Source organism: Sminthopsis crassicaudata, chromosome 2, assembly GCF_048593235.1.
Source record: "Sminthopsis crassicaudata isolate SCR6 chromosome 2, ASM4859323v1, whole genome shotgun sequence".
Taxonomy (NCBI): Eukaryota; Metazoa; Chordata; class Mammalia; order Dasyuromorphia; family Dasyuridae; genus Sminthopsis; species Sminthopsis crassicaudata.
The window spans coordinates 228,737,235-228,765,000 of record NC_133618.1 but is presented as its reverse complement, the minus strand read 5'-3'; the positions used below and the strand labels follow the sequence as shown (position 1 = coordinate 228,765,000).

General features: G+C 36.4%; 1 protein-coding gene across 4 annotated transcripts in view; it reads left to right on the top strand.

Moving 5' to 3' along the window:
• The first annotated feature begins 1,707 nt into the window (after nt 1-1,707).
• Nucleotides 1,708-27,766, top strand: part of OGDH (oxoglutarate dehydrogenase) — a 93,373-nt gene continuing 67,314 nt past the window's right edge. For all 4 annotated transcript variants that reach the window (XM_074288446.1, XM_074288448.1, XM_074288447.1 and 1 more), the window contains exons 1-2: nt 1,708-2,213; nt 18,147-18,395. In XM_074288446.1, the coding sequence (XP_074144547.1) occupies nt 18,174-18,395 (222 nt within the window). In that variant the 5' untranslated portion in view covers nt 1,708-2,213; nt 18,147-18,173. The remainder of the gene's footprint in view (nt 2,214-18,146; nt 18,396-27,766) is intronic.

Below are 27,766 nucleotides of genomic sequence, written 5' to 3'. Positions count from 1 at the left end.
GACCCAAAGAGATTGATTTCCCCAAGGTCAAACATGTGGTAGATAAATAGTACAGTCAGAATTTGAACCCATGTTTTTTTATTTCAGATCTTAACAATAACATAGATCTTTACATAGATGAAACCAGCTTAAAGCAACAGAGAATCAGATTTCAAAACATATGATGGAGACAATTATAGTGGTATGGAAAGACAACGGGTCTTTTAAAATAAAATATAAAAAGTAAAATAGTATTTTGTTTTTCCAAATACATGCAAAAGTACAACATTCATTTTTGCAAAAGCTTGTGTTTCAAATTTTTCTTCCTCTCTAGAACAAAAGGGAAAAAACACAAGAAAGGAAAAAAAAAAGCAAGCAAATAACAAAAGGTAAAAATTCTATGCTTTGATCCACATTCAGTCTCCATAGTTCTCTCTGGATGTGGATGACACTTTCCATCACAAGAAAGACAAGGGATGTGAAATGTCAGACAAAAGTCCGTCATTTATCAGCCTGTGCTTATTTGTATTGCAATTTAAGTTTTTTAAAAAACAAAGTTATTGATTTCCTGAGTCTCTGTCCCCTCCTATTTCATTTCCTTTTACCAGTTTCCTGTCTGCTGTTTCTATTCCCATCACTTCATGCCTCAGAGATTGAATTCCTCATTTATAAAAATGAGATTAAACAAAAGATATTTAAGTTCTTTCCACCTCTAAGATTCTATGAGTCTTTTGAATTTTTTTGATTTCTTTGGCTTCTGTAACTGCAGTGATTTAAGGCTCTTTCATTCTCTTCCCTCCCAACTCTCCAATTTTTGTTGTGTTCTTTCCCATTTAGACTTTTTGAGGGCAGGGTTGTCTTTTTTTTTTTTTTTTTTTAAATAATCCCAGAGTTTAGCTAGAGTTATTGAGGAAGGCTTTGTGAAGGGGGTATAGCTTATGATTCAAAATACCCATGTTTTCCTGGTAGACCATATTCTTCCTTGGCTATTTTCCACAGTCAGGGCAGCCAGATGGTCCAGTGGTTAGAGTCAGGAAAACCTGAATTCAGATTTGACCTCAAGACACTTAATAAATGCGTTTTCTCAGTTTCCTCATCTGTAAAATGAGCTGAAGAAGGAAACAGCAGACCATGCTAGTACGTCTGCTGAGAAAATCCCAAACGGGGCCACTGAGTTTTATAAAAATAGCACAGGCAAATTGAATGACCTAGAGTCACACAACTAACGAATGCCCCAAGAATAATGTGAATCCATAACTTCCTGAGTTAAAAGTCCAGCTGTCCAGCCCACTACCCCGGGACACCTCTGCCATGATGTAGTTTCTATGTCACGAATCCCGACGGCATTATGGTGAAGCCTGCGGACCCCTTCTAGGAGTAAAGTTTGTATATGCATACAATAAAATATGAAGAACTATAAAGGAAAGCAGCTATATTAAAATGGTATATACCGGAACACGCACACACAACCCTTCAGAATCCCCGTTAAAGAGATCGCTGCTAGGTGTGCTTATTCCTATTATCTCACGAAAGAATTAATGTTTCACGAATCTAGCAACTAGTAAATGCTTGTTGAATTTAATCGACTGATCAAGGAGGTTTCCTGCTATCTGCCAACCCTTGTAGTCAACGTCAAAGTAGGTCCCCATCCGGCAGGGCGGGGCTGGGCAGGGCACAAAGAACTATGACTAAGCGCCTAAGGCCCGTGCTGAAAGAGTTGAGAACCCACACGAGATGGGGCTTCCAGTTGCCTCCCCACTTCGCTCCATCTTTTCTGTCACTTTCTCCCGTTTGCACGAGGGTCTGGTACTCGCCCTTCCACTACCATAACATTCCATGGGCTCCAGATGTCTCAGAGGTGCTGGATACTGTGACGTCACACACTCGGGCAGAGCCGTCTCAATCTCCAGAGGGTACCTGTGAGGTTAGCCCTCGCAGGCTACAGCAGGCCCTAAAGAAGTAGGCTCTAAGGAGGAAGGCCCTCCAGAGAGGGAACTGACCGTTTTCATGCTCTGGGAGTCTAGAGCTCGGGGGTGGGGCGAACGGGTGACGGAGAGAAGGAGGAAAATCGAGCGCCAAGGGGCGGTGCTTCGGTTCCTTCGGGTTGAGGGGCGGGCCAGGCTGCGTAGTGACGTCACACGCCGGGGCGGCCGGGGGCGGGGCGAAGGCACTGGTGTTGCTGAGACTGGGGGAGTTGGTACCTCATTCCCGGGTGGAGCCGGAGCTGGAGACAGGTAATTCCTCTGCTCTTTCTGTTTACCAGGAACTGGGCTTGGACCAGGACTGAGACTTTTGCCCCACGGGCTATGGGGGCCGGGCAGCCGCGACCAAGAAGCATGGACATCGTGTCCTTGCAGCCGCCGCCCGGGTGACTTGGCCTGCGGACTGGAGGGGGAGGGGGTTTGGAATTGGGGGCGGGAAGAGAAAACGGGGTAGGGAGGAGAGTCGGAGTCATAGTGAGGCGGAGGTAGGACGGGTGGGAATGGGAGAATTCTGAAAGACTACCTTTGGAGCCAATGGGGAAGACCGAAGCGGTTTGCGGGCGGAGATTGGCGGCTGCCGGCGCGCGCGACTGATCCCGCGCGGGTGCGGCGAGGTTTCTGATTGGTCACCCGGGATAAGAAGGTGGGGTTATTTCGGCGGGCGGATGTGAGGGAACTAGTTGCTGCCTCCTCTCCCTTGACCTTGTGGGTCAAGGGGAGAGCATCACGTGGGCAGAGGAGTGGAGGTGATCTTGTCCGGACCCTTCGTCCGGTTTGTCCCTTCCTTCTTTCAGTCCAGTGTTCGGGCTCTTCCATGCACACCCCCTCCTTCCCGGTCACGCCCTACAGATCTTTCCAAAGCGCTGCCTCTTTCGGGGTGGAACCGGTCCTCCCTAGTGCCGGGAGATCCGCCCCATCCCACCCGGGAGTCCCGCCCACCTTGCTGTCTAGCCCGGCTTGGGAGAACTGCCGGCTGGGCCAGGCTGGCTCCTTGTAGCTGCCTTCGGATCCTGTTTGTGCCTGTGTCTGGCAAAGCAGAAGTTCTCTAGTGGAACCTGCGCCTCGGATAGGCGTTTTCTTCCGGACCTTCTCTCCTTAGATTTCGGTGCTTGGGAGGAGGAGGAGAATCTGGACGAGGCTGGAGTCACGTTTTTATAACCTTACAGTTACTCTTTTAAAGTCCATTAATTCTTCGGAGGATTAGATTCATCAAGGACTTTATTTTTTGACCTCTCCTCCCTGACCTTAACCCTCAGCATATTGTTCTTTAATTTTCTCTTAAGTTGTTAGGATGTTAACCACTTTCTAAGCTTTGGGGGATGAGAAAACTAGTAGTTATATAAAGGACTTTTGAACTAGGGAATAAAGTTTTAACAGACCCCCTCATCCCCCCCGGACTGAGTGGCTCCTTTTCATGGAGCCTCTGAATTCTAGCAAAAATAGCCTTATGTGACAGAGGAACAAAATTTTATGAGGTTGGCTTTTCAAACAAGGCCATGATGTAATGAAAAGATTTATGATTTTGAAAAGAGACGATCTAGTTTTGGATCCAGACCCTTCCACCTGCTACCTATGTGTGACCTTGGAATAAGATTTCACTTTTCCTCATTTTCTTGAAAGGTCATGTGATGGTCTCCAAGGACCCTTCCAATCTTCATCTCTGATCCTAAGGGAAGAAGAGAAGGTGACCTTTTGTAGAGTCTCTAATCTATGACTTGACAATTCTCCTAACTTCCTATAAGTTCCATAAATTTCCACTTTTCAGAACTTTTACTAAAGCATTTTAAAATAAAGAATAAGGAAGTAAAGTGAATTGTCAGAGGTTGAATTAGGGAATATACAGGAAGCTATCCATGGCTTCAAGACCTTATTGATGAAACTTCTTTTCTTTCAAAGGAAAGCAGTTTTGCCAAATACCTATTTGGTATTCCAGTCCCATTTTTTTTTTTTTTTTTTGGCCATATTTTCTCTCCGTTTCCTTTTGCCAACTTTATGTCTAGAACTGAGAAAGGGAGATATAGTAAAACTCATCTTATTGCACTAGGCCACAAGAGGTGATATCACAGCAAAGAACTTCCATAGTGCTGGCTTCATCTATCTTCAGTAATTGTGGCCACTTGTCCAGTTTGTCCATTAGGCTTTCTTTGACCTCAGCACCCGAGTATCCTGGTCTCAGGCCTTTGGCATTTACTTGAAATTGCTTGAGTTCTGAAGATTAGCTGGAAATTGCAGAGAATTTATTTAGCTTTTCAACAATCACAGACTGTTTTCCCACTGTTGGGGTTATCCCTTTGTACCCCAGGATGCCCTTTGTCCTTTGTCAGCCTACTTGGTTGCCCAATTTTTTGGATCCTCTTTTAGATACCTGTTTTGATTTATCTGGTAACTATCACATTATTCATATCTGTTTAGTGCTATTTAGAGGCAGCTGGATGGCTGAGCAGGAATCCAAAAAAAAAAAAAAATCAGTCAGTGATTATTTATTAAATACCTGTCATGTGCCAAGTTTTACTCTAAGTTGTAGGGATACAAAGAAGCAAACAACTGATAGCCCTCAAGAAGCTAGAATCTAAAAAATAAAAATAGGCTATGGGAAGTACCATGTTGTACTTAGCCATTATTGATAGCTAAATATATCCTCTTTAAAGAAGATTTTTTTGATTTTCCAACATGATGTGTAGAGGAAAGTAACCCTATGTTTAAATCTGGGTTCTCTTACTTAGGACCTGTGTGACCTTGGTTAAATCACTTCTGAGGGAGGTAGATTTAGATGTTTTTTGATGTCCTTCCAACTCTAAAACAGAAGTTAGAGGTAGAAGAGATTTTAGAGGCCCTCTAGTACAACTGTCTCTCTGTCTCTGTCAAAGCTAGTGAGTGACGGGGCAAAATTTAAACTTGTTCCAACTCTGTACATATTGTGTCCATGTGAAGTCAAATTGTATACATAGTAGTTCCTCATTGAGTAAAGGAACAAATGCATATGACTCCTAAATTTATATTTCTAGTTGCCAGTAAGCTGCTTATTGGACATTTCCATTTGGATGTTTTGTCATCTCTCCCAGTGTTCAGCATGTCTGAAATAGCATTCCTTATTTTTTTAAAGTCCTTTATTAATTGTTTTATTTTTTTCTGGTTATACATGTATGTTAGCTTTTTTTTTTTTTTTGGCTGAGGCAGTTGGGGTTAAGTGACTTATCCAGGATCACACAGCTAGGAAGTGTTAAGTATCTGAGGACAGATTTGAACTCAGGTTCTCCAGACTTCAGGGCTGGTGCTCTACTCACTACACCACCTAGCTGCCTCTGTTAAATACACATTTTTACACCACCTAGCTACCTCTGTTAAATATACATTTTTTAATGAATCAAGCATTCCTTATTTTGTTCCCATACTAGTTCTACTTTTTTATACCCATCAATGATAATTCCTAAGTGTCACTCAGGAACAAAACCTGAATCATTTTGAATCTTCCCTTTCAAGAAGCAGCCTTATGGTGTTAGATAGAAATCTGAACTTAGAATTAGGTGGACTTGTTCAAATTCAGCTTTGGACATTTTCAAGGTATACTATCTTGGGCAAGTTACTTCACTTCTGCTTTAGTTTTCTCACTCACATAATGGGAATAATAATAATGTTTACCTCCCAGAGTTTAGTAACTAAAATGAAGATATTTGTTAAGTGCTTTGCAAACCTCAAGAGTGCTGTGTATAATGATATCATTCCCTTGTCCCTGATAGCCATTAAGTTATTAAATCCTGTTGAATTTTTCCTAATTTTTCTTTTTATATGTCTTTATTTTTTCCATTATCACTATTTAAGTTTGGACCTCATTGCCTTTACACATGGACTATTGTAATAGCTTCTTGGCTTCTCTGTCTGGATCATACATAGATCATAAGATTTAGGGCTGGAAGGAATCTTAGAGATCATTTGCTTCTATCCCTTAATTTAATTAAAAAGGAACTTGAGGAGCAGCTAGGTGGCGCAGTGGATAGGGCAAGTCACTTACCCGAATTTGCCTCAGCCAAAAAAAAAAAAAAAAGGAACTTGAGACCCAGAAGTTTTAAATACCTCTTTCCCAAGACTACACAGGTTTTTTAATCCAAATTTTAAACCTTGTCTTTTGAATCCAAATCCAGAGCTCTTTATAATCACTGTTGGCAGTAAGAGAGGCCTGCCTGTCTGTAGTTCCTTCCCTTTCCATTGAGTCTTATACACTTGGCACCAAAATATACTAAAATTTCAAATTTATCATTTACTTCTGCTCAGGTATCTTAGGTGCATTTCCATAATCTTTATCTTGTCATAGGAGGCCCCAAACCTATCAAAGTAATTATCCTTAGCCCCCCTACCCTTTTCCAATATGAACTTTTTGTTAGTCAGGTATATTTCTCACTGCCTCCAGGACATAACTTGGCATTTTTTTCTTGATATTTTCGATCACAGTATTTTTCCCAACAAAGAATATCATCCTACTTTCTTTTCCTATCCTTTCTTCAAGACCTACATCCTGTATAAAGTTTTTCCTTTTTTGAACCAACTTAGATTCTGTTATTTTCCTGCCCTGCAGGAAAACAAAACTTCATTTGATTTTGAAAACTATCACATTTTCAAGGCTGAAAACTATCAGCCTCAAATCCTATTAATTTTTTAGGTCATAAATAGGTGTCCTAAAAATGCTGAACCTGAGCATCTGTTATATATGCCATACATAATCATATCAATGGGGAGGCAGGATATAACCTGGTGAATTATAAATTACATATATACATTGATAGAAGGAGATTTGGGGAGTTCCCCATATTAACAAAAGGGCTGTGTTTGTCAAAAGGTCTATGTAATGTATCTACCATTCCTGTGATTTCTTTGGTACAAGGAACTCCTAGGGGAAGAAACTACTACATCAATGCCAGTCTGAACCTTTTCTATAACTCAGTCTGAGTAAGTGATTTGCCCATGGTCATAGAGAACTTTAAGCTCTCATTCCACTTCAATATACTATTGTGCGCACACACGTGCACACACATGCTTTTATTCATTTTCAAGTGGCTTTTTTAATTGAACAAACATTTGAGTGTGGACATCTGTAAATCAATGATTGTGCCAGGTGCATCTAGAAAGAAACAAAGTGGCATGCATCACTAAAGTGCAAAGTAGAAGTTGATTTGTCAGCCCTATTGCTTTGGGGAGTGAGTGAGAGCCCTTCTGGCTAGATTAGTTTGGACTAGGCCATAAATGGATGGATAGGATGGTAACAAGTGACTAGGAAAGAAGAACGGCATAAGTAGGTAAGCATAAATAAAATCAAAGAGATAGGAAATTGAGGGATCTATACAGAGAAAGACCAACAATCTTGTTTAGTTGGAATTTGGGTAACAATGGAACTAGTGTGAGGTAAGGCTGGAAAGGTTGGAGTTGGTCAACTTGCTTGCCAGGTATGTCTTCTCAGAAGAGAGCACAGACTATCTCACACTTCTACAGATCTCAACATAAGACTTTGTGTATGTTGTTGAAATCTTTCAATTAAGTAGTGTTACTTAATTATGTGTTAGTTGGTGTAGCTTTTATTTAAAGCTATAATTTATACTCTTCTACAACATCAGTATTTTATAATGTGGTTTATGTTAGGTATTTATTGAAGACCCAAGCTCAAGGTTAATCAGGAAGACTCAACTGCCCAAGCCAGATTAAAACATCTTTGAAAAATGTATAACAAAATAGATAAAAATAAAATAAATATAGTAGAGGTAATAAGATAATTTGTGGTTTTCTAAGTCAATATGCAACCTATTGGAATTTTTTTCTATTTGGCTCTGACACCATTGCTTTATCACATTGACTCAATGTAATGCCAGATTCAGATCCTCAGAACAAAAAACATTTCATAGAATCTTAAATCCAAATGAATATAGAAATTTCATCCTTATGTATCCTAAGGAGTAGTTTCTTCCACTCACCTGTCATGTTTTTTCTGTTGAATTTAAATCTAAGAGGAAATTTTTGGACTGTTTAGACTCCTGTTCTAGACCATTTTGATTGACAGAGGATTTACCTCCTTTAAGTTGTGCTATCTTCCTCCTTTCCTTTTTCAGAGTTTTTTCACAACATCTTTTATGACGTGATAAATGTGATTCCCAAATAGGTTTCTCCTAAATGAATTTCATACTTTGCTGAAGTAAGAGGGTGAAAGATGTGTTTTTTTAAGTTAGTTGTTATGGTTATGTAAAAAGTAATTTGAAAATCATTTGATCTAACCTGCGTACAAAGTTAGGATAAATATAAGTTCCAAAATGTAAGACAAACATAATAAGTCACACGTATTCCAGTTAATCAGATAATGTAGAAAATCTTTGTATTTTATCTAATATCTTGGCTTTTAAAAATTCTTTAATATCAGAATCATCTGTCAATTTAGGTTTGAATACTACAGGATTCCTATGAAGGATTAGAGGCAAGAGAATTATAGCAAAATGCCACTTCACTAAGAGTCATTTAATTGGCTCTATAATTAATTTTGGCATTGGAAATTGCCATTTCACCTTTTGGGGTCTTAGTGGCTACATCTATAAGATGATGGGGCAGAGAGAGCAATTAGATCATCTCTAATGGCCCAGGTCTAAAATTCTGTGATCTGTGATTTGGGCATGTTTGAACTTGGACACTCAGATTTTTAGATCAACAAGAATAGAGTACCTTTGACTTTCCCCTAGTTTAATCCCAACGTGTGACAGATAAGTAAAGTTCAGAGAGGTTACAAGACTATTAAAGATGGAATTTGAACCCAGATCCTCAAACCACAGTTAAGAATTTGATAAATACTAAAATTCCCTTGAAGGGTAATTGACAATATTATGGCCTTTTGTGCATCAGATTCTTGGCTTTTATGTCATTTTTTAAAGAATCCACTTTAGCATTACTAGTAAGTTATTGGATACAAGTCTCCTGCATTATATTATATATAATATGTAAATATTATATAGTTTTTTAAGTTAAAGTATCTAATTAGTATCCAGTTAGACTCCCTTGTGGGAAGATTGGAAATTAGCTTAGCTAATGTAATGAGAGGTATTGGGGGGGGTGTACAGACACATACTATAGACTTTTATTACAAAAACTCATCTGAATCTGATTTCTCATTGGGGCAAATTTTTTTAAAATCCAAATTTCTTATTTTTTTTCTCATGATCCTATGGCTTTACAAAAAGAGCAGACCCACGTTGAATTTGATAAGTTCTGAAAAATACAAAATCTACAGGAGAGGCATTTTCCTCCCTCCCCTCACCCGCATATTTGGAAGTCAAATTTGAATGTTTATTAGTCTGTGTATGATTAAAGAAAGGAAAAGAATAAGCATTGATTAAACTGCATTGTGCTAAGCCCTTTATAAATATTATTTCATTTCATCCTTACAACAGTCCTATCAGGGAGGTGCTATTATTATAATCTTTACTTTATTTAATATGGAGAAGTCTGAGGCAGACAAGATTATATGACTTGCTCAAGGTCACACAGCTAGTTTAAGTATTGGAAACCAGATTTCCTGTGCTTACCTATCACTTTGCCTGGCAATAATAGGCATCTAATAAATGTTGATTGATAAGTTGATTTTAACTCAGGGCTTCCTGAGTATAGATCCAGCTTATCCACTATACCAATGAGTTGCAGTGAGACACAAATAATAATGTAACTAAATCAACAAACATTTATTAAACATCTTTATATAAAGAACTAGGATTAAAAAGTAAAAAATATACTTTTCCCTATTCTTAGGGTTGGGGAAATATAACATGTACACAGATAAGAAAATACAAGTTGATTTAATTCAGAAAAAACAGCACTTGGGAAAGGAGGGATATTAGGGAAGGCTTCATAGAGGAGGTGGCACCTGAGCTGAGCTAGAAAGAATATTGGATTTTGGAAGTAAGAAATCCCAGATGGTGACATTATTTGATTTCTAAATGCATATTTCCACTTGGCTGGAACTGATAACCCTAATTTATATACATTATGACTAAAGGTGTTACAAATTCCAGTCCATGCTAGTGGAGGTTGATGTGTGTGAAAATATAAAAGCAGGGAGGGGCAGCTAGGTGGCGCAGTGGATAGAGCACCAGCCCTGAATTCAGGAGGACCAGAGTTCAAATTTGGTCTCAGACACTTAACACTTCCTAGCTGTGTGACTCTGGGCAAGTCACTTAACCCCAGCCTCAGGAAAAAAAAATATATAAAAGCAGGAGATGTTTTGAGTCAAGAGAGACCTGAATTGAATTTAGGGAATACATTGATAATTCCCCCAGACTCTAATAGCAATAAGTTGCTGGAGAACTAGGGAATCAGTCTTCAGAAACTCCTGCCTTACTTAGTTCATGTGCTGCTGGGCTTCATTCTCCTACAACCTCAAGGCCAGCCATATCTCATTTGAATCTCTGGCTCAAAGTGCACAGAGAAAAGGTAAAAAACTCCTATTTTCTGTTTCTCTTCCAAGAAAATTTCTTTGAAATTCTAAATGTGAAAATATTAGGATAATAATTTCCAAATATTACTTGAATAAAAGAGGTAGGAGAAAGGTATGAGAATGCTAGAGGCATCTATCTACACCCAAAGAGATGACTGTGGAAACTGAATGTGGATCACAACATAGCATTTTCACTCTTTTTTTGTTGTTTGCTTGCATTTTATTTCATTTTTTCCCTTTTTGATCTGATTTTTCTTGTGCAGCATGATAACTGTAGATATGTATACGTATATTGGATTTAGCTTGTATTGTTATCTAGGGTGGGAGAAATGGGAAATTTGGAACACAAGGTTTTGCAAGGGTCAATGTTGAAAAATTATCCATGCATATATGTTTTGAAAATAAAAAGCTTTAATAAAATAATAATATAAATGATCTCCAGTATATAGGACTGTGTGAGAAACATGATAAAAGATTAATAAATGCTTATTGATTAATTGGGGGGAAAATGCTACAGGTAGACTAGAGGTATTCAGATTTTCAAGTAGGAGGAAAAAGGTAGATTTAACAAATTACAGATAAGTAAGTTAGAATGAATGAATTGCTAAACAAGGTTTGTAAAATGCTTCTAGAGGCAATGTAATAAAATTAGTTAGTGGATAGAATATTGGGTCTGGAATCAGGAAAATATGAGTTCAACTACTGTCAACACTTCCTACCTATGTGACTCCTAACTTGTATGCATTTTTAATAATTCCTTAAGACCTTGATTTGTATTAAGTTTCCATATAACCTGAAATACTTTTCTAGTTGAGATCACAGATACTTCATCTTTTCTTTTACTTTTTTTCCTAAAAAAGAAAATGGTTATTACTAGGGCAATTATATCATGGATTTGTGAAATACATGTTGTGGCCAAATAATTTTTCTTTTTTGATAGAAGAATTCAGCAAGGCAATTAATAAAGTTTCAAAGTCTGCCTATGGACAGAGTAGAGACATGTCAGTAGTATAATTAGGTAGATCTACAATTAGTTGCATCATCATAGCCTAAGATTTTTGATTAATGCATTACTGCCAGTCTGGAGCAAGGTCCTTGGTGCTTTGTCTGTAGGATTCTCCTTTGTCTTGCCTTATTGTATCCAACATTTTTATTAAGGTATTGGTTGAAAACATTCTAGTCATTGCAGATATCTCATAGTTAAGCATGTCTAAAATGTTGTATGGGGGGGGGGGGACGACACCTAAAATGATTTTATAAGTTAGAATGATGAGCCAGAGCCAACAAAATAAAATTCAGTCACTATAAATGTAAATCTGACCTACATTTAATAAATTCTTTCAGAATAGGGTGGAGTAAACCTGGTTTAAAAACTGGTTCTTTTGAAAGATACTTAGGAGTTTTCACTGACCATACATTCATTATGACCTATTAATATATTCTTAGATTGCCCCTTTCCTTTTTTTTCCCCCCCTTTTGGAGAAGACTAGTAATTTAAGAGGTTTGGTAAAGAAACTCCTTGAACCAATGCATATTAGCAGGCCTTTAATTTATGGTCTTAAAACAGTTGCTTTTGGGTTTTGAGAGATTTCAGTGACTTGCCCAGGATCATACAGCTGGGTTGTATCACGTGGGATTTAAATGCTGAGCCTTTTGATTCTGACGCTAACCTGCTCTTTAGTAGGCTGTGTTGCCTCTCCAGGCTAAACAGCCCAAGTTTATAGACCTGGCAGTGGGAGACTACTTTATGTTACTAAGTTACTATTTTACACATTAGGGTTGGCCAAACTCCTTTACAACCACCCACAGAATAAAGAAGTGCAGAGGCAGCTAGGTGGCCCAGTGGATAGAGCACCAGCCCTGAAGTCAGGAGGAACTGAGTTCAAATGTTATCTGAGACACTTAACATTTACTAGCTGTGTGACCCCGGGCAAGTCACTTAACCCCAATTGCCTCAGCAATAATAATAATAATAATAATAATAATAATAATAATAATAATAAGGCAGTGCAGAGAGTTGGCTTCAGAATCAGAAGACCTTTGTGATCTAAACTCCAGTTCTACCATTTAATGCTCCCTCCCTTTGTGATCTTGGACACTTCACTTAATGGGCCTCAGTTCTCTTATCTGAGGGCACTGGACTTGATATAGTCTCTTGGGATTCCTTCTAATTCTAAATCCATGACTTATTGCATAGAAGGGAACCAAGGTTCTGAGTTGTCTATAATCACATTAGTTCTCATAGGTAGGAATCTAATCCAGATTTTCTCAGGGGCATTTTTTTCCACTGTCACACTGCGCCTCTCACTAGGATTATGATGTCCAGATTTCTGGAAATAGTATTAGACCTTAGTTGTAGGTGGAAAATTGTTTCTAATTATGTAGCTACTTAAAATAAGACATTTACAGACTATATCCAAGAAAATGATAACTAAGATAGGGTGGGTAGAGTTCTTAAGGCCTTGCTGTTTGAGGAATTTGGACTATTTGATGTAGGGAAGATTTGGTGAAGGGGAATTGATTTCTCTCTTCAGATATTTGCAAATGGAAATATATTTATAATAATAATATATAAATATATTATGTCTTCAAAGGATAGAACTAGGACCAGGAGAAATTAGGGAGACATCACAGCCATCTATAAGGAAGGTCATGAGAAAGAACTAAGGCCGGGTGGAATTTGCAGAAAGGCAAAAAAACCAGCTCAGTATAAGAGAGCTTTTTTAGTAACTAGAACAAGAAGAGAAAGGATTAGGCTGCCTTTTTCTCATTGATAGAGGTATTAATGGGGAGAAACTGAATTATATCTATTAAAAATGTGGGGTAGAAGTGGCAGAACTTATTATACATTAGGTTTGGGGTTTCATCATAAAATCATATATATAGAACAGGAAAAACCCAAGTTATCTAGTCCACTCCATTTTACACATAGGACAACCCAGGGCCAGCCAAGTTAAGTGACAAGCCTGCATTTATGCTTAGGTAGTAGCTCTGCACTTTAAGCCAAGATCATGCTCAATTGGATTAGACAAAAATCTTTTCCAGCACTGGGTGAATGTGATTATTGTTTTTGTAAAATATAGAGTAACATAAGCAAAGAAATTCTCACCAACCCTGATTTATATTCAGCTTATATTTCTTGAATCTTTAAAGGTGTCAATTGTATGTTAAACATCTTTGAGGTTTTTAAAGTCAAAGTGAAGAGATATTTTCATTTTAACATCACAAAAAGTTCTGTGCTCTTTTTTAAGAATTAGGATAACTTTTGTGATTCCCAATTACTTATTTATAATTTTTTTAATGAAAATCATTGAACCATACAGTAAGAGCCTTATGGATGACTACTAAATGGAAATTGAAGTTGATCTTCTTTACTAAAGTTATTTGTCAGGTGGCAGTGTAGTGATATGCCGAACTGGCATTTTAGAGGATATAAACTGGGTTAGTGTTTTCTTAATAGTTCACCTGTTATCAGTGGGTAGCTTTTATGGATATTATCTTCCACATCATTAATATGATATTTAGAAAGACCTATATACTTTGGGCATTTCAGACTGGAAGGAATTAGTTTTAGAAGTGTGCATGGAAAGCACATTTTAAAAATTCTTGGCCTCTTCTGTTAGACAAATCTCTAAAGTCTATATCAGTGGTTCTCAAATTTTTTAAATAGGGGACCAGTTCACTGTTCCTCAGACTATTGCAGTTCCGTACTATAGTAAAAACAAAAACTCACACTCTGTCTCCGCCCCTCAGTCCATTTGCCATAACCTGTGGGGCAGCATAAATGTCCTTAGCAGGTCGCATCTGGCCCACGGGCCGTAGTTTGACAATCCCTGCTGTAGATAGTAATACTAAATAATTTGTTTTCAATTGGCCTTTCTTTATTGGAGAATATTTTAAGATATCAGTTGAAAACATGTTTGGAAAAATATTCAGAATTGTTCCTGTTTGATCACATATTTAGCTTTTCCTAATTTGTTAAATGTTATTTTATTGATATCTTTTGTTCCCATTTTGCCCCCATTTCCTATATTTGCTCTCCCTTTTCTCCTATTAACTGAATCATCCTTTCTAACAAAGAATAAAAACAAAAGCAGGGGCGGGGAGGGGGAGGCAGTTAATAAAACTAACCAATACCAGTCAACTCTGAGAATATCTGTTCATACCATATTCATAGTCCTCCACTTTTCTTCAAAGAAAGAAGATATTTTTCTCTAGTGCCAAGCTTGGTCATTATAATTCCATATTTGCTTTGTAATTTAAATGTGAATTGAATGCTGCATTTTTATAAATTCAATTGGCATCCATAAGAACTATATGTTCCAGATTTGAGATTTATCTCATGTTTGTATATTTATAAGCAAAGTTGCAACTTTTGTATCTTTATGGTAACTAAGTTTTCACATAGTTTTATATGACATTCACTGAATTCATGATCATTTTGTATCATTAGTTTTCTTTCCTTGATAAGATACTATCTTTCCTTGATGACTAAAACTCTTAAACCTTCATTTCTCTTAATGTGCATTCTAGCACTTTGGAGAGCATAAAGAAAAGTCATATACATGATAACTTAACTAAGATTTTAAAGTAAGAACTTTGTACTAGTAAGTAGAAGACTACCAAAGCTATCTTTGTATCTCCCTTGAAAAGGGTGTTTTAGATGAAGGAAATAATCATACTGCTGTATTTCTTTGATTTGTATTTAAGTTGATGCCTGTTTTTTTTTTTTTTGTTTGTTTTTTCCCTGATCCTCTTTGGAGTCTCATTTTCCTCATTTGTAAAATTAGGATAATAATTGCACTTACCTTCCAAGATTGTGGTAAATTTGAAAAAAAAATATTTATGCACCATTTTGCAGTTCTTGAATGCCAGCTGCTAATATGATTATCATTATAATTACTACCATGTTTATTAGCAAGCCTATATTTACATAACACTTTAAAATTTACACAGTCCTTTTTGTACAATAGGATGGTGAGATAATTATAAATATTATTCCCATTTTATAGATGAGAGAATTGAGTCTGGAAGAGAGTAAGTAATATTATCTTAGTTATTTAAGTGTTATACCCTGTAGTTGAACACTGATCTCTAGACCTCAGTTGCAGTACCCTTTTTACTGCAGTGATGATTCAAAACCTTTGCAATGCTCTTTTTCTCTGAAATGCTCTTCCCCTATATAAAGTCTAGTTATTCCAACCAGCTCAATTCCTATCTCTTCCATTAAGGGCTTTTTAAGATTGTCTCCATGGCCTCACTGATATTCTTCTAAAATGGCAACACTTGATATTTGTTTCTTGCATTGTCACGTAATTATTTTTTTGTGTACCACACATCTTGTCCCAGCATTTTCTCTTCTTATCTACACCTCCTGGCTTCCTTCAAATCCCAGGTAATATCTCACCTTTTTAAAAGGAAGCCTTCTTAATTCTGATATCTTCCCTCTATTGTTTATTTCTAGTTTTATCTTTTTTGTATATAGTTGTTTTCATGTTATTAGATTATGAGCTCCTTGAGGACAGGGACTCCTGGTTTTCTTTGTTTCCCCATTGCTTGACACAATACTTGGCATATAGTAATTTGGAATTTATTAATGTTTATTGACTCTGTGATAATCTGGGTTGACATTCTAGAATTGAGCAAACAAAACATTAACCCTTTACTCCTGAAGTCAAATGAAGGATTTTCTTCCTTCCATTGATAATTTAGTAGAATGAGGGCTAGCCCACCAATTACTTCTATCATTAGACCAATCTATCACCAGTCATTGGACTTTTAGGTGTGGAAGGCAATTATATAAACCAGCATTTTTCTTTTCTTTTTTTTTTCTTTTTTCTTTTTTCTTTTTGCTGAGGCAATTGGGGTTAAGTGACTTGCCCAGGGTCACACAGATAGAAAATATTGCCCAGGGCCACACAGATAGAAAGTATTATAAAGTATCTGAGGTTGGATTTGAACTCAGGTCTTCTTGACTTCAGGGCCAGCACTCTATCCACTGTACCATCTAGTTGCCCTGTTTTTCTTTAAAGATTTGGTACTACCCTTAATCCATTTCTCTGAGATTTTAAACGTTTTTTGATCCAATGAGATTTTCTTGGGGTTTTGAAAAGGGCTTTTGAGGAAAGCATTTTAAAGAAACTAAAAAGGGTTTTAATATTCTCCCACATTAACCAGTGAAGTAATTGCTGCCATGATCCAATTTTTCAGGTCCTTTTGTGAATTCGCTTGAAAACCATTGATAATACTAGAACTTAGCTTTCCTTGTCTTGGGCATCTCTGCCTTTTAAACTCTATTTTGCCCTATATACCTTACCAAGGGAACCCAAACCATAAATTTTTCCCTTTCCTTTGTAATTATAAGTGAGACTGATTTTTTTGTGCGTGAGTAATGAATTTGCTTCTTAAAATGTGGCTGTGTCATCCATTTGAAATCTATATGTACAAATTCTTTTTTTAAAAACTAAAAAATTTTAAAAATCAATATAGTAAAGTGTTAGAGTAAAGGGCAGCAGTAAGCAGCGGGAGTTAATGGTAAAGCATTGATAAAAAGCATAAAGACATATATATTATCTCTCTAAAGCATTAATATGTGCTTTCTACACAGTAAACTCTCAAAATGTGTTATTTTGATTTGACTTAATCACTTATTTTGCTCCTCATCTTGTCCAGTATGTCAAATGCAGACTAAACACTACTACTGAAGGTAATGCTGGGTTTAAGGTTTTATTTCTGTCGTTTTTTATTTCAACCTTAGTTATCTATAAAATATTCAATGAAACAATTTTTGAAATGATCATATGTAAAGCAATATATTTCAAATTATTCTTTATCTTTTGTCTTTCCATATTCCTTTATAGTCTTCCTATTTGTATTTTTTTAATGTACAAAAGTGTTTCACTGATATACAATATGTTCGGTCATTTTCCAATATTACCATAACTTTGGATTCTTTTCCCCATTTTTTGGCATCACATCTATACAGGCAATTTTGGAGAACATCATTTTTCTCCTTAATAACCAAAGTAATATTTGAAGGAACTGTAATTTCCTGATGATAATGTAATTTCTCTTCTGCAGTTTAATAAATGTTTTTTTTTTTTTTGAGATGTGTGGTTAGCCTATAGACCTTTCTCAGCTTAGTTATGCTGGTCCTTGAACAATGTGTGTGTGTGTGTGTGTGTGTGTGTGTGTGTGTGTGTGTGTGTGTGTGTGTGTGCGTGCGCGCATGCATATGCCAATCCCATACTTATCAGTCATCAATCAGGAAGTAGTTATTAAGCCCCTACCATGCGTTAAACTGGGAATACAGAGACAAAAATGAAATCTCCTCTGCCCTTAAGAGATTCATTCGATGAGGTTAAGAATTATCAGAACTTGGCACTTAGTAGTATACTAGATAGAGTACTGGATTTGAAGTCAGAAAGACCTGTGTTCAAATGTGGCTGCAAACATTCACCAGATGTTTGACCCAGAGCAGCTTACTTACCCTTTGTATATTTATATAAAACTTTCACAGAGCACTGTGTAAATGTTAGCAATTATTATTGTGTGCTCTTGCCATAACCTTTAAGCACCCAGGCTCACCTCTACAAGCTGAGGGTAGAGATTAAGAGTAGGACCTCTGATATACAACCAAGTTAATAGAATTTAAAGTCTTAAAATATGTATTTCCCCCCTTGTTCCAGTTTTCTTGTTGCTTAAATATTATTTTATTCCTATTTCAACAGGAGCTCGTGTGAGGCTTCAGGACAAAAATGTTTCATTTACGGACTTGTGCTGCTAAATTGAGGCCATTGACGGCCTCACAGACTGTTAAGACACTTTCACAAAACAGGCCAGCAGCAGCTAGGACGTTTCAACAAATTAGGTGCTATGGTGCACCTGTGGCTGCTGAGCCCTTTTTGAGTGGGACTAGTTCAAATTATGTGGAGGAAATGTACTATGCTTGGTTGGAAAACCCCAAAAGTGTACATAAGGTAAGAAAGAGCACCCCAGCATCGACTTTTCTTCATCATATCAGATGTACTGATTTGAGCAATTCAATGATTGGTTTCAGGTAAGTGCATTTATCTAAAGGAGTCACAAAATAGAAGGCAGCATGGAAGTCTTGCACCATTCAATTCTTTTACATCAGACAACTTGGATCCTTCAGCATCTGGATGAACAAAAACGGGCATCCCCTGGAGGCCTGGCTGAAGTCATATGAGCTTCGGAAGTACTAAGGCCTTGGACTATTCAACTTTGAAAACTCAGATTTGTCAGCAAAGAATACAAGAAAGTGCTTCTACTTCTACTTCTAGGGTTTGCTATTAGGGTGGTGTGTCATAAAAAGAAGGCAAATAATGGAATATTCATGGAGGCCTTTTTTCCCTAATACTAAGAACATGCGCATTTTCATATTTTTAAGAATCTCCTTATAATCAATCAAGTAATAAATGATTATTATGTGGTATTAGGCATGCAAAGAGAAAAATGAAAGAAACAGATCTTACTCTTAAGGAAATTTATATTTTAATGGGAAACAATATGTACACATAAAACTATGTAACAAGCAAATAATTTCAAGAGGAAGCATTAACAAGTGGGAGTATCTGTGTTTGCATTCTTGTAAGAGAAATCTAAAGGTTACATTTTAAGTTCTTCCAAGCATGGGGATTTAAATTCACATTTAATGACCATTTCTTAGGTTTTAAATAAATGTAAATTTGTAGAAGAGACAAATGGGAGGAAATTATGAAAGTAAACAGTATTTCTGATTTCATAAAGGAATTATATAAATACAATTACATATATTTATAATACTTGTAATTTACAATATATTTATACAGTATGTATTTTTTTAATAATGCAAATTAAGGAGGCATTGCATAGTGAATAGCAAGCCTGCTTGGATTAAGGAAGACATGGATTCAAATTCTGCCTCTGACATTGGTTGTGACCTTTGGCAGGTTACTTAACCTCTCATAGCTTTGGGCAACTCTCTACCTAAAAGTTACAGAGAAGATACTTTGCTTTCCTCAATCTCACATTCACCCTGGACTAGTGGGCATATTCTACATATTGAAGTTTCCCTGATCTTTAAAAATGGATCTGCCAAAATGCTTAGGAATAGTTGCCCAGTAGTATTGGGATATGCTCTTGTTAGGATTTCCATCTTTTTCATGGGGCAGTAGGTTGAGAGTCATATATACATACTTTTATGGCAACTATCATAGAAACTTTTACACCTGGAGGTTTGAGGCCATAGTTCCAGGATTCAGAATGCTTTAAAATAATCTGGTCTGCTTGCGAATCTGATAAATATTTCAAATTGCCAGAAATGACACATCACATGAATACTCACAGTGTGCTCTCAAGCAATTCGAAGAACATAAAGAAGAGTTAACAAATTATAACTTGGCTAGGATTTTAAAGTAAGAGCTTTGTTTTAGTGGGTAGAAAATTACCTGTAGCCACCAGTCTCACTTGAAAAGAGGGAATTTTAAATGATTTCAAGTGAAATGAGGTAGTTTTGCTCAGTCTATAAACAAATCACTTGCCCAGAAAAAAACAAACAAACCTTGTAAAAATATTTATCTCAAGCTTCATCATCTTACAAAAGTATATACAAAGTTTTTTTTTGGGGGGGTGGGGGGTGGGAAGCAGAATATTTCATGATTTTCTGTCATGAACTTTGATTTCAATTTAGGATCTGAATCAGGGTTCAGTAGGTTCCCTTGGCCTATTCTCATAAGATACAAAGATGAAATTAGAACACTTAAGAACTTTTCAGAGCCATAATTTTGGAATAATTTTCTGCACAATGATACTTTCATGTAAAAAATGATTTTTAAGCCATAACTCACATCTTTAAAAATTTGGAAACATTTTTCTGGCTTTCTTCTGATATTTATATTTTCCAGTAATCCTCCTTCCTCTTCTAAGAGAGCCATCCCTTAGAATAAAAAAGAAAGAGTAAAGAGTTAAGGTTAATTGTGTGTATCATACAGCTTCAGCTTATGTGGATAATAATAATTATTATAATCAAATCTAGCATTTATATAGTGCTTTGTGTGAGGGTAATTCTGAAGCCAATACCAAATTCAAGTCTATAAAAAGCAAAACTGAACTTTGAAAAGTCAGATTTATTAGTCAAGTTTATCAGGTTTATTAGATAAGGAAATGGCTATAATACTTAAGGAGTCTGGTAAACAGTAAATACTTCTTTGATATTTGGCCTCATATAATGATAAAATTTCTAAGATACTTAAAGTGCAATATGTAAAGCACATCTAGAGATAAGCCATTCCTGTCCCCAGAGAACTTAAAAAGACTTCGATATTTGTGTTTACATTAGCATGCAGACACAGATAATCTGAATTTAAACTTAATGGGATTTTTTTTCTCTACCAAAAGCCAAAATGAGCTGGTGTGAATGATTTATTAAATGGATTTTACTTTTGCTTTTTGAAGGAAGCAAATTATTTTGAGACCGTAAATAATGTGTCCCAGGTTTTCATGTCATGCTCATTTTGAAAGCACATTTCTTCATGAGCATTGTAAGTTCATAATTCAATTAATAAGCATGATAGCCATTTAAATATGTAGACATTCTTTATCTTCATCTGGTTTTCACTAACCTGGAAATGGAAGCTGTCCAGTAAGGCTTGTTGGCTTGAAACTGAACTACCTTAAATTTTTTTTCTTTTTTCTTTTAAGAATTCTTATTTTGGAGTTGCTTTGCATTTTCAGTAGGTAATTGTAGAGAAGAACAGAAGTCCTATGAGATTGAACAACCAAATGAGCTTTCTATCCTCTTTAATGAAGTTAGCCTTTTAAAGCTTCAGAGACCAAAGATGTTTTAAGAGTCAGGGAATAGGGGAGGAATAGGAGTCACTGTTACTGTAATGGAGGGTAGCCCAACATGGATTAAAAACAGAATAATTGGTTCGTTTGATTTTATGTCCCTATCCTGCTCCATGTGACAAGAAATTTAGAGGAAGTTTAATGTGGTCTTCAGTTAACTGGACCAGTAATTTAATTATTAAATTCTCCTTTACAAGGTAGTATGCTAAGTATTGGAGTTATAATGAATGGTTAAAAAAGTGGCAGTCCCTACCCTCAGAAATTTATTCTGTAATAGGCAAATAAGGATTATTCAAAATAATGTTTGATGGGAACAAAAGATTCAGATAAAAGTGCTTTAGGAAAAGTGGAGGTAAAGGAGAATGCTTTCGAATAAAGAATTCCCAGGGAAGTTTTCATGGAAAAGATAATACCTGAACTATAAGATACATAGTAAAGGTAGAATGATGGGACTTTGCAGATACTTGTCACCAGAAGTCAGTATTTCATCTTCCATAAAATAAAGGATTGTAGTTTCCTTTGAGCCTCAACCCTGATGCCACCTCCTATGATGGGCCTTGCATTATTTCCTCTTCATCATTAATGCTTACATCCAACTCAGATTGCCTTTTATTATCTTTGGGTACCCTTGAGGGCAGGGGCTTGCTTATTGGTTTTACTTTTAAATCTATAGGACCTAAGTTAAGGAAAGGTTTTTTAAAGATAAGGGAGGGAACCCGTAGTTAGAAAATAAAGATGATTAAAGAAATCAATGAGGTGAGTTCCCGGATTGGGTCAGGGTCAGGGTCAGGATCAGGGGTAATGTTGAGTTAGAATCAAGTGGTACAAGTGTAAAGATTGAACAAAAAAGGATAAAAAGCCACTTTGGTAGTTTTGTTTTGTTTTTTGTTTTTTAAACTCACTAATTATAATCCTGCAGAAGTGCAGGGGTTTTTCTAAATGTTTGATTCTTTAAAAATCATATATATTATATATAAATGGAGGAGACCATATTTAGAACCTTTGAGGCTGGAGGGTAGGAGGAGATTTTTTTAAAGCTCTGAAATCTTTTTTTTTCCCCTGCCCATTTCACTACTTTCGGTTAAATTAGAGTTAGGTGATGAGGTACTTTAGATCACACTTTTTTCCCCCCTTGGCTTCCATCTCTTTGCTTTCCTGATTCTTTTAAGTTTTCTCCTTATTTTGTGACTTTTCCTTTCAGCCTTGTTTGCTCATCTTCTATTTTGTGCTTTTCTTCTTATTCCTGCTCTTATTGGGTTAATTTAGGGCCTTTTTTTTTTCTTGGTTCTGACTCTTAATATCTCTTGCTTATCGTCTAAAAATGCCATAAATACTTTAATAAGCATCATTTTACTGTACAGTATGTGGATATGGAAAAAATATTTTTAAACTATTTTAGCAGCAGCATATATGAAAATAGATCCTCATGGTTTACTAATTCATTACTTGTTGGTCAACCTGTTAATGATGAACTCTCCTATTCCTTAGCTAGACTGGTTGGTTCTTAGACAAGTATGCAGTCTGGAAGCACCCTGAAAAGTCTGTCTTGTTTTTCTCTCCTGACATACCCTTTCAAAACTCACAGTCAACTCTACAATATGGTAAGGCAGGGGTTCTCAAACTACGGCCTGTAGGCCAGATGTGGCCCACTGAGGACGTTTATGCGGCATGCTGGGTTATGGCAAATGGGCTGAGGGGCAGAGACAAAGTGAGTTTTGTTTTTACTATTGTCCAGCCCTCCAACAGTCCGAGGGACAGTGAACTGGCCCCCTATTTAAAAAGTTTGAGGACCATTATGGTAAGGCCTAAGCAGGTGATATGGAAAAATTGCAATGGATGGAGTGAGTTTCACAGAATTGCATAAGTTTTATCAGCTATTCTAAACCTAGGATGTGTACTTCTCTTTCATGTTCATAAAAATTGGTTTCTGCTTCTCCAGTTATAAAAGGGAGAAAATTGAATTATGGGGGACCAATCATCAGTCAATAACATTAATATCAGGCACTGTACTAAGCACTGGGATAGGAATACAATTAAGAAAAAGACCTCAAGAAGCTTACGATTCAGAATGGGGAAATATAATCAAGAGAGCAGCTTATGGAAGATGAACAATTAATTCTGAGTCCTTCATAAAGGGAGGCTTTAGGAGTGAGTTATTTTTGCTCTGTCCTCCATCCAATCAGAAGAGTAACTGAAGGTACTAAGAAGGTGTGGGGTAGCACAGTTGAAACAGTCTCTAAGCCTTTCTGGTGATGAGCTTTTGCTGAGGAACCTTGATATTTATGGAGTCCAAACCAAGCAAAGCAGCTAATAGGAAGTTGAAGCCACCAATTTCTCAATAGAGGCAGAAAATACTGATTTATACAAATGTGTTTATTAAAAGAAAGACTAACCTATCTATCTCTTGAGTGTGAATTAAAAGCAGCTGGTCGGTTCAATGTATAGAGAGCAAGCCTGGAGTCAAGAAATTCAAATGAGATAATATTTGTAAAAAGCTTAGTACAGCACTGGCAAATAGTAGAAGCTACTGCATGCTAACTACTATTGAGATCCTCTTAAATATGCCATGTAGACTTGTATTATAATCCAATTTTGTGTTAGAGTTCAAAGACTGTTTCTCTGTAGGAAAAATGAATAGATATTTGCAAAGTAATCTGTTCTTTATGTTGTGCTACTTAATTTTGACAGCCTATAGTAAATAAGAGTGCTTTTCTTTGGGTTTCCCACTGATACTTTTAATTGCTTTTTCCTAAAGTGTGTGTGTGTGTGTGTGTGTGTGTGTGTGTGTGTGTGTGTGTGTGTGTGTGTGTGTGTGTGTGTGATTTATAGGCTTCCTTGGAAATAGTTTTAAATTAGAAACTTTTTTTTTTCTTCAAAAATAGGATATATGGTTCTCTTATGCGGGATTTCCCTTAATTACAACTCTTAATGCATTTTTGAAACTATGCCTTAGCAGTCTTCATCTTTGGGAAGAGAAAAATCTAAAAAAAAAAATTTTTTTTTTTCTTTTTGAGGCTGGGGTTAAGTGACTTGCCCAGGGTCACACAGCTAGGAAGTGTTAAGTGTCTGAGACCAGATTTGAACTCGGGTCCTCCTGAATTCAAGGCTGGTGCTCTATCCACTGCGACACCTAGCTTCCCTGAAAAATCTAAGATTTCTGGTTTTAATTAGTAAAATATGTGTACAAGTACTTATTCTGTACTAAGCACTGTGGGAAGAACTATTCTCAAGAATGAATATCTTCAAAAAGTTTACAGTCTAGTCAAAGAGATAAATCTAACACTTTTTTTTTTTTTAAATAATAGCTTTTTATTTTCAATATAAACACAAAGATAGTTTTCACCATTCACCCTTGTGCTCCAACTTTTTCTCTCTTCCCTAGACAGCAAGTAATCCATACATACTAACACATTTTTTTTTAAGAAGGAGCCAACTGTGAGACAATGAAAAGTTAAGTACTAGATTGAATGGTATAGGATAGCTATAAGTTATAGAAGAGAGAATTTTGATGATGGCAGAAGCTATAAAGGTTTCAAAGTGCAGTTGGAGTTTAAGCCAGATAAGCAGAAATTAATTTCTTTTTAAGTTTTGTTTTTATTATTTTGTTTTATTTATTTTGGTGAGCAGGGATTTAAATAGGAGAGAATTGAAGGCTGAGTATTAGGAATGGATGATTCATGTTTGTAGGTTAGTTAGGAATTTGATAGGAAATCACTTGAGAAGGCAAAATCTTATTGGGGACAACTGTGTAAAATAAATAGACATTTAAATTTGAAATAAGGAAACTATAGAAAATTTCTGACGGGGGTATTAAATGAAGAAAATGCTAAAAACATTAGTCTGCAATATGAATTAGAGAAAAATACTGGAAGTCAGAGTACCTAACTAGAAGGCTAGTTCAGTAATATGAGTGTCAGGACTAAATTGGCAACTAAAATGATGACTAGAAAATATATCCACAAGATTACCAGAGGGAAAGAGATTGTCATAAGCAGAAGGATACATGTTATTGTCTTAGTACTTTTTTTTTTTAATAGCTTTTTATTTATAAGACATATGCATGGGTAATTTCTTAGCACTGACCCTTGCAAGACCTTCTGTTCCAACTTTACCCCTCCACCCTCTCCCCTAGATGGTAGGTAGACCAATACACGTTAAGTATGTTAAAGTATATGTTAAATACAATATATGTATACATATTTATACAGTTATCTTGCTGCACAAGAAAAATCAGATTTAGAAATAAGGTAAAACTAACCTGAAAAGGAAAACAAAAAATGCAAGTGGACAAAAACATAAGGATTAGAAATGCATTTCCCGTAGTTTTTTCACTGTGTATAGCTGGTTCTTTTCATTATTGAATAATTGGAACTGATTTGGTTCATCTCATTGTTGAAGAGACTGGCTTAGTACTTTTTTAAAAGGTGGTGTAACAGGCAAAGTCACTAGAGAACTTGCTGCTTTAAGAGGGACAGTTCCTAATGAATCCACAAAGAAGTTGGGTACAAGTTCTTTTATTCGAGAAAAATAACTGTGGGGATTGACATTATAACTTGACCTGATTGAATACAGTGTCTGTGGGGTCATAATTCTGTAAGTGCTGTTCTCTGCCTGTCTCAGGGAGCAGTTAAGGAAATTCTGATAGGTAGAACCCATTGTAATGAAGGCTCATTTAGATTCAGATTAAATTATTCAAAAGTCTACCCCTGCCAATTGCCCCTCCCTGTAATCCATCAAGGTACCTTTTTCGCCTCCTTATTTTCATTCCCCTTATCTTGTAAGACCTGCTGATAGCTAAATTCTTGAATGATTAACTGTCAAATGCCAGCTGTGGAAAGAAAGTATGGTCTTTGTCCTTCCTTGAGCTTAAAGTCTAATGGAGGAGATAAAAATGTACAAATATGAAATAATTTACAAGCTTGTAAATATTATACAAGATGGGAAATACTCATAATGGTAGAATTTGTCCTCGGCTTTGAATGATAGAGCACTTAAAGCATTTATAGGTAGCAGACTAGAATAAGCAAAAGTGTAGAGGAGAAATATGATCAGATGTTTGGAGACTGTGAGGAACTTTGAATAGAATGAAATGTCTATTTGAGAAATTGGTGGGAAATAAAATTGGCTGGAGGGAGAAGGGTTGGAATTGATTATAAAGGACTTAAAAGCCAAATGTAAGATTGGTTTAGGGCTCTTGAGCGTGACAAAAATGGGTCATAAGGGAGATAATAGGCAGAAATGTGAAGCATGAAATATAGTAACAAAGAGACCAGTGTTAAGAAAGTCCTGCCAGGAGACTGAGCTATCTAAATGTGAGGAAATATGGAAGTAGTATGAAGAATAAAGGGTCAGTAGCAAATCACAGAGATCCTTCAAAGGAAAAAAATGGAGTTGTTTGTTTTTTTTTTCCATAAGGACTATGGGGTTTCTTATTGGCTGTAAGTTTGAGGTTAAAAGACACTTAAGGGACGTTTTCTAGCCATTTGGAAATACGGACTTGGGATTCAGGCCACATCAGGAATAGAGATGATTACTGGAAATCTTATGAGTAGGTTGGCTCAGAGTGAGCTTGTAAAAGTTCAGATGGTCATGAACAGAGAAGACAACTGAGGGAGAACATCCACAGTTTGGGGAAAGTTATAAGAACAGGCAGAAGAAAATAGAAATGTTGGAGAACCAGAAGAAAGAATAAGAGTTTCAAGAAATGCTCAGTGATAACAGAATTCAAAGGATGACGATTAAAGGCCATTATATTTGTCTTGGAAATGATTATTAGTTACTAGTCAAACACTCTTGGGGATGGGAGAGGAGAAAACTAGATTATAGACCATCAGGGGTGAATCAGTGGCTATAGAACATTTTTTCTGGCTAGAGATATTATCACATGAGAGTTAGGAGATGCATTTCAATTCTACCTCTAACAGTTCCTGGCTGTAAGTCCTAGATGGACACATCACTTAACCTTGCTGAGGCTCAGTTTCTTCATCTGTAGGAGATGAAAAATAAAAATAATAGTGCCTATTTCTAAGAGTTTTTATGAATATCATATGAGGTAATATTGTAAAATATTTTGCAAACTTTAAAGTACAATATAATTGTTAGCTGTTATTGTCATAGGGTCAAATAAAATTATATATTTTTTATTTTGTTTTAAAGATAATGGGAGAACTGAGCATGTTTGAATTAGAAGAAAAGAAGTCCATGGAGGAGAGATTGAGAAAGCCCATAGAGGGGGAAGAGATAATTGTGGGAGCAAGGTTCTTCAGCAAGTGGGAAAGAATGATCCCAAGCACAGGTTGAAGGGTCTCTTTAACATTCTTTTGTGAAGGGGTTAATAAACACCTAAAATAGTGAGAAACAAGACAACAAATGGAAGAGAGAACCCTGACCCTCTAAACTGAATCAATGGACCCTGAGTAAAGATTGTTTTTGCTTTTGCTTTTCCTTCTGTTATTTTTGGTTTTGTTTGGCAGTGGGGTGTTCAATCTGAAACTATGAATTC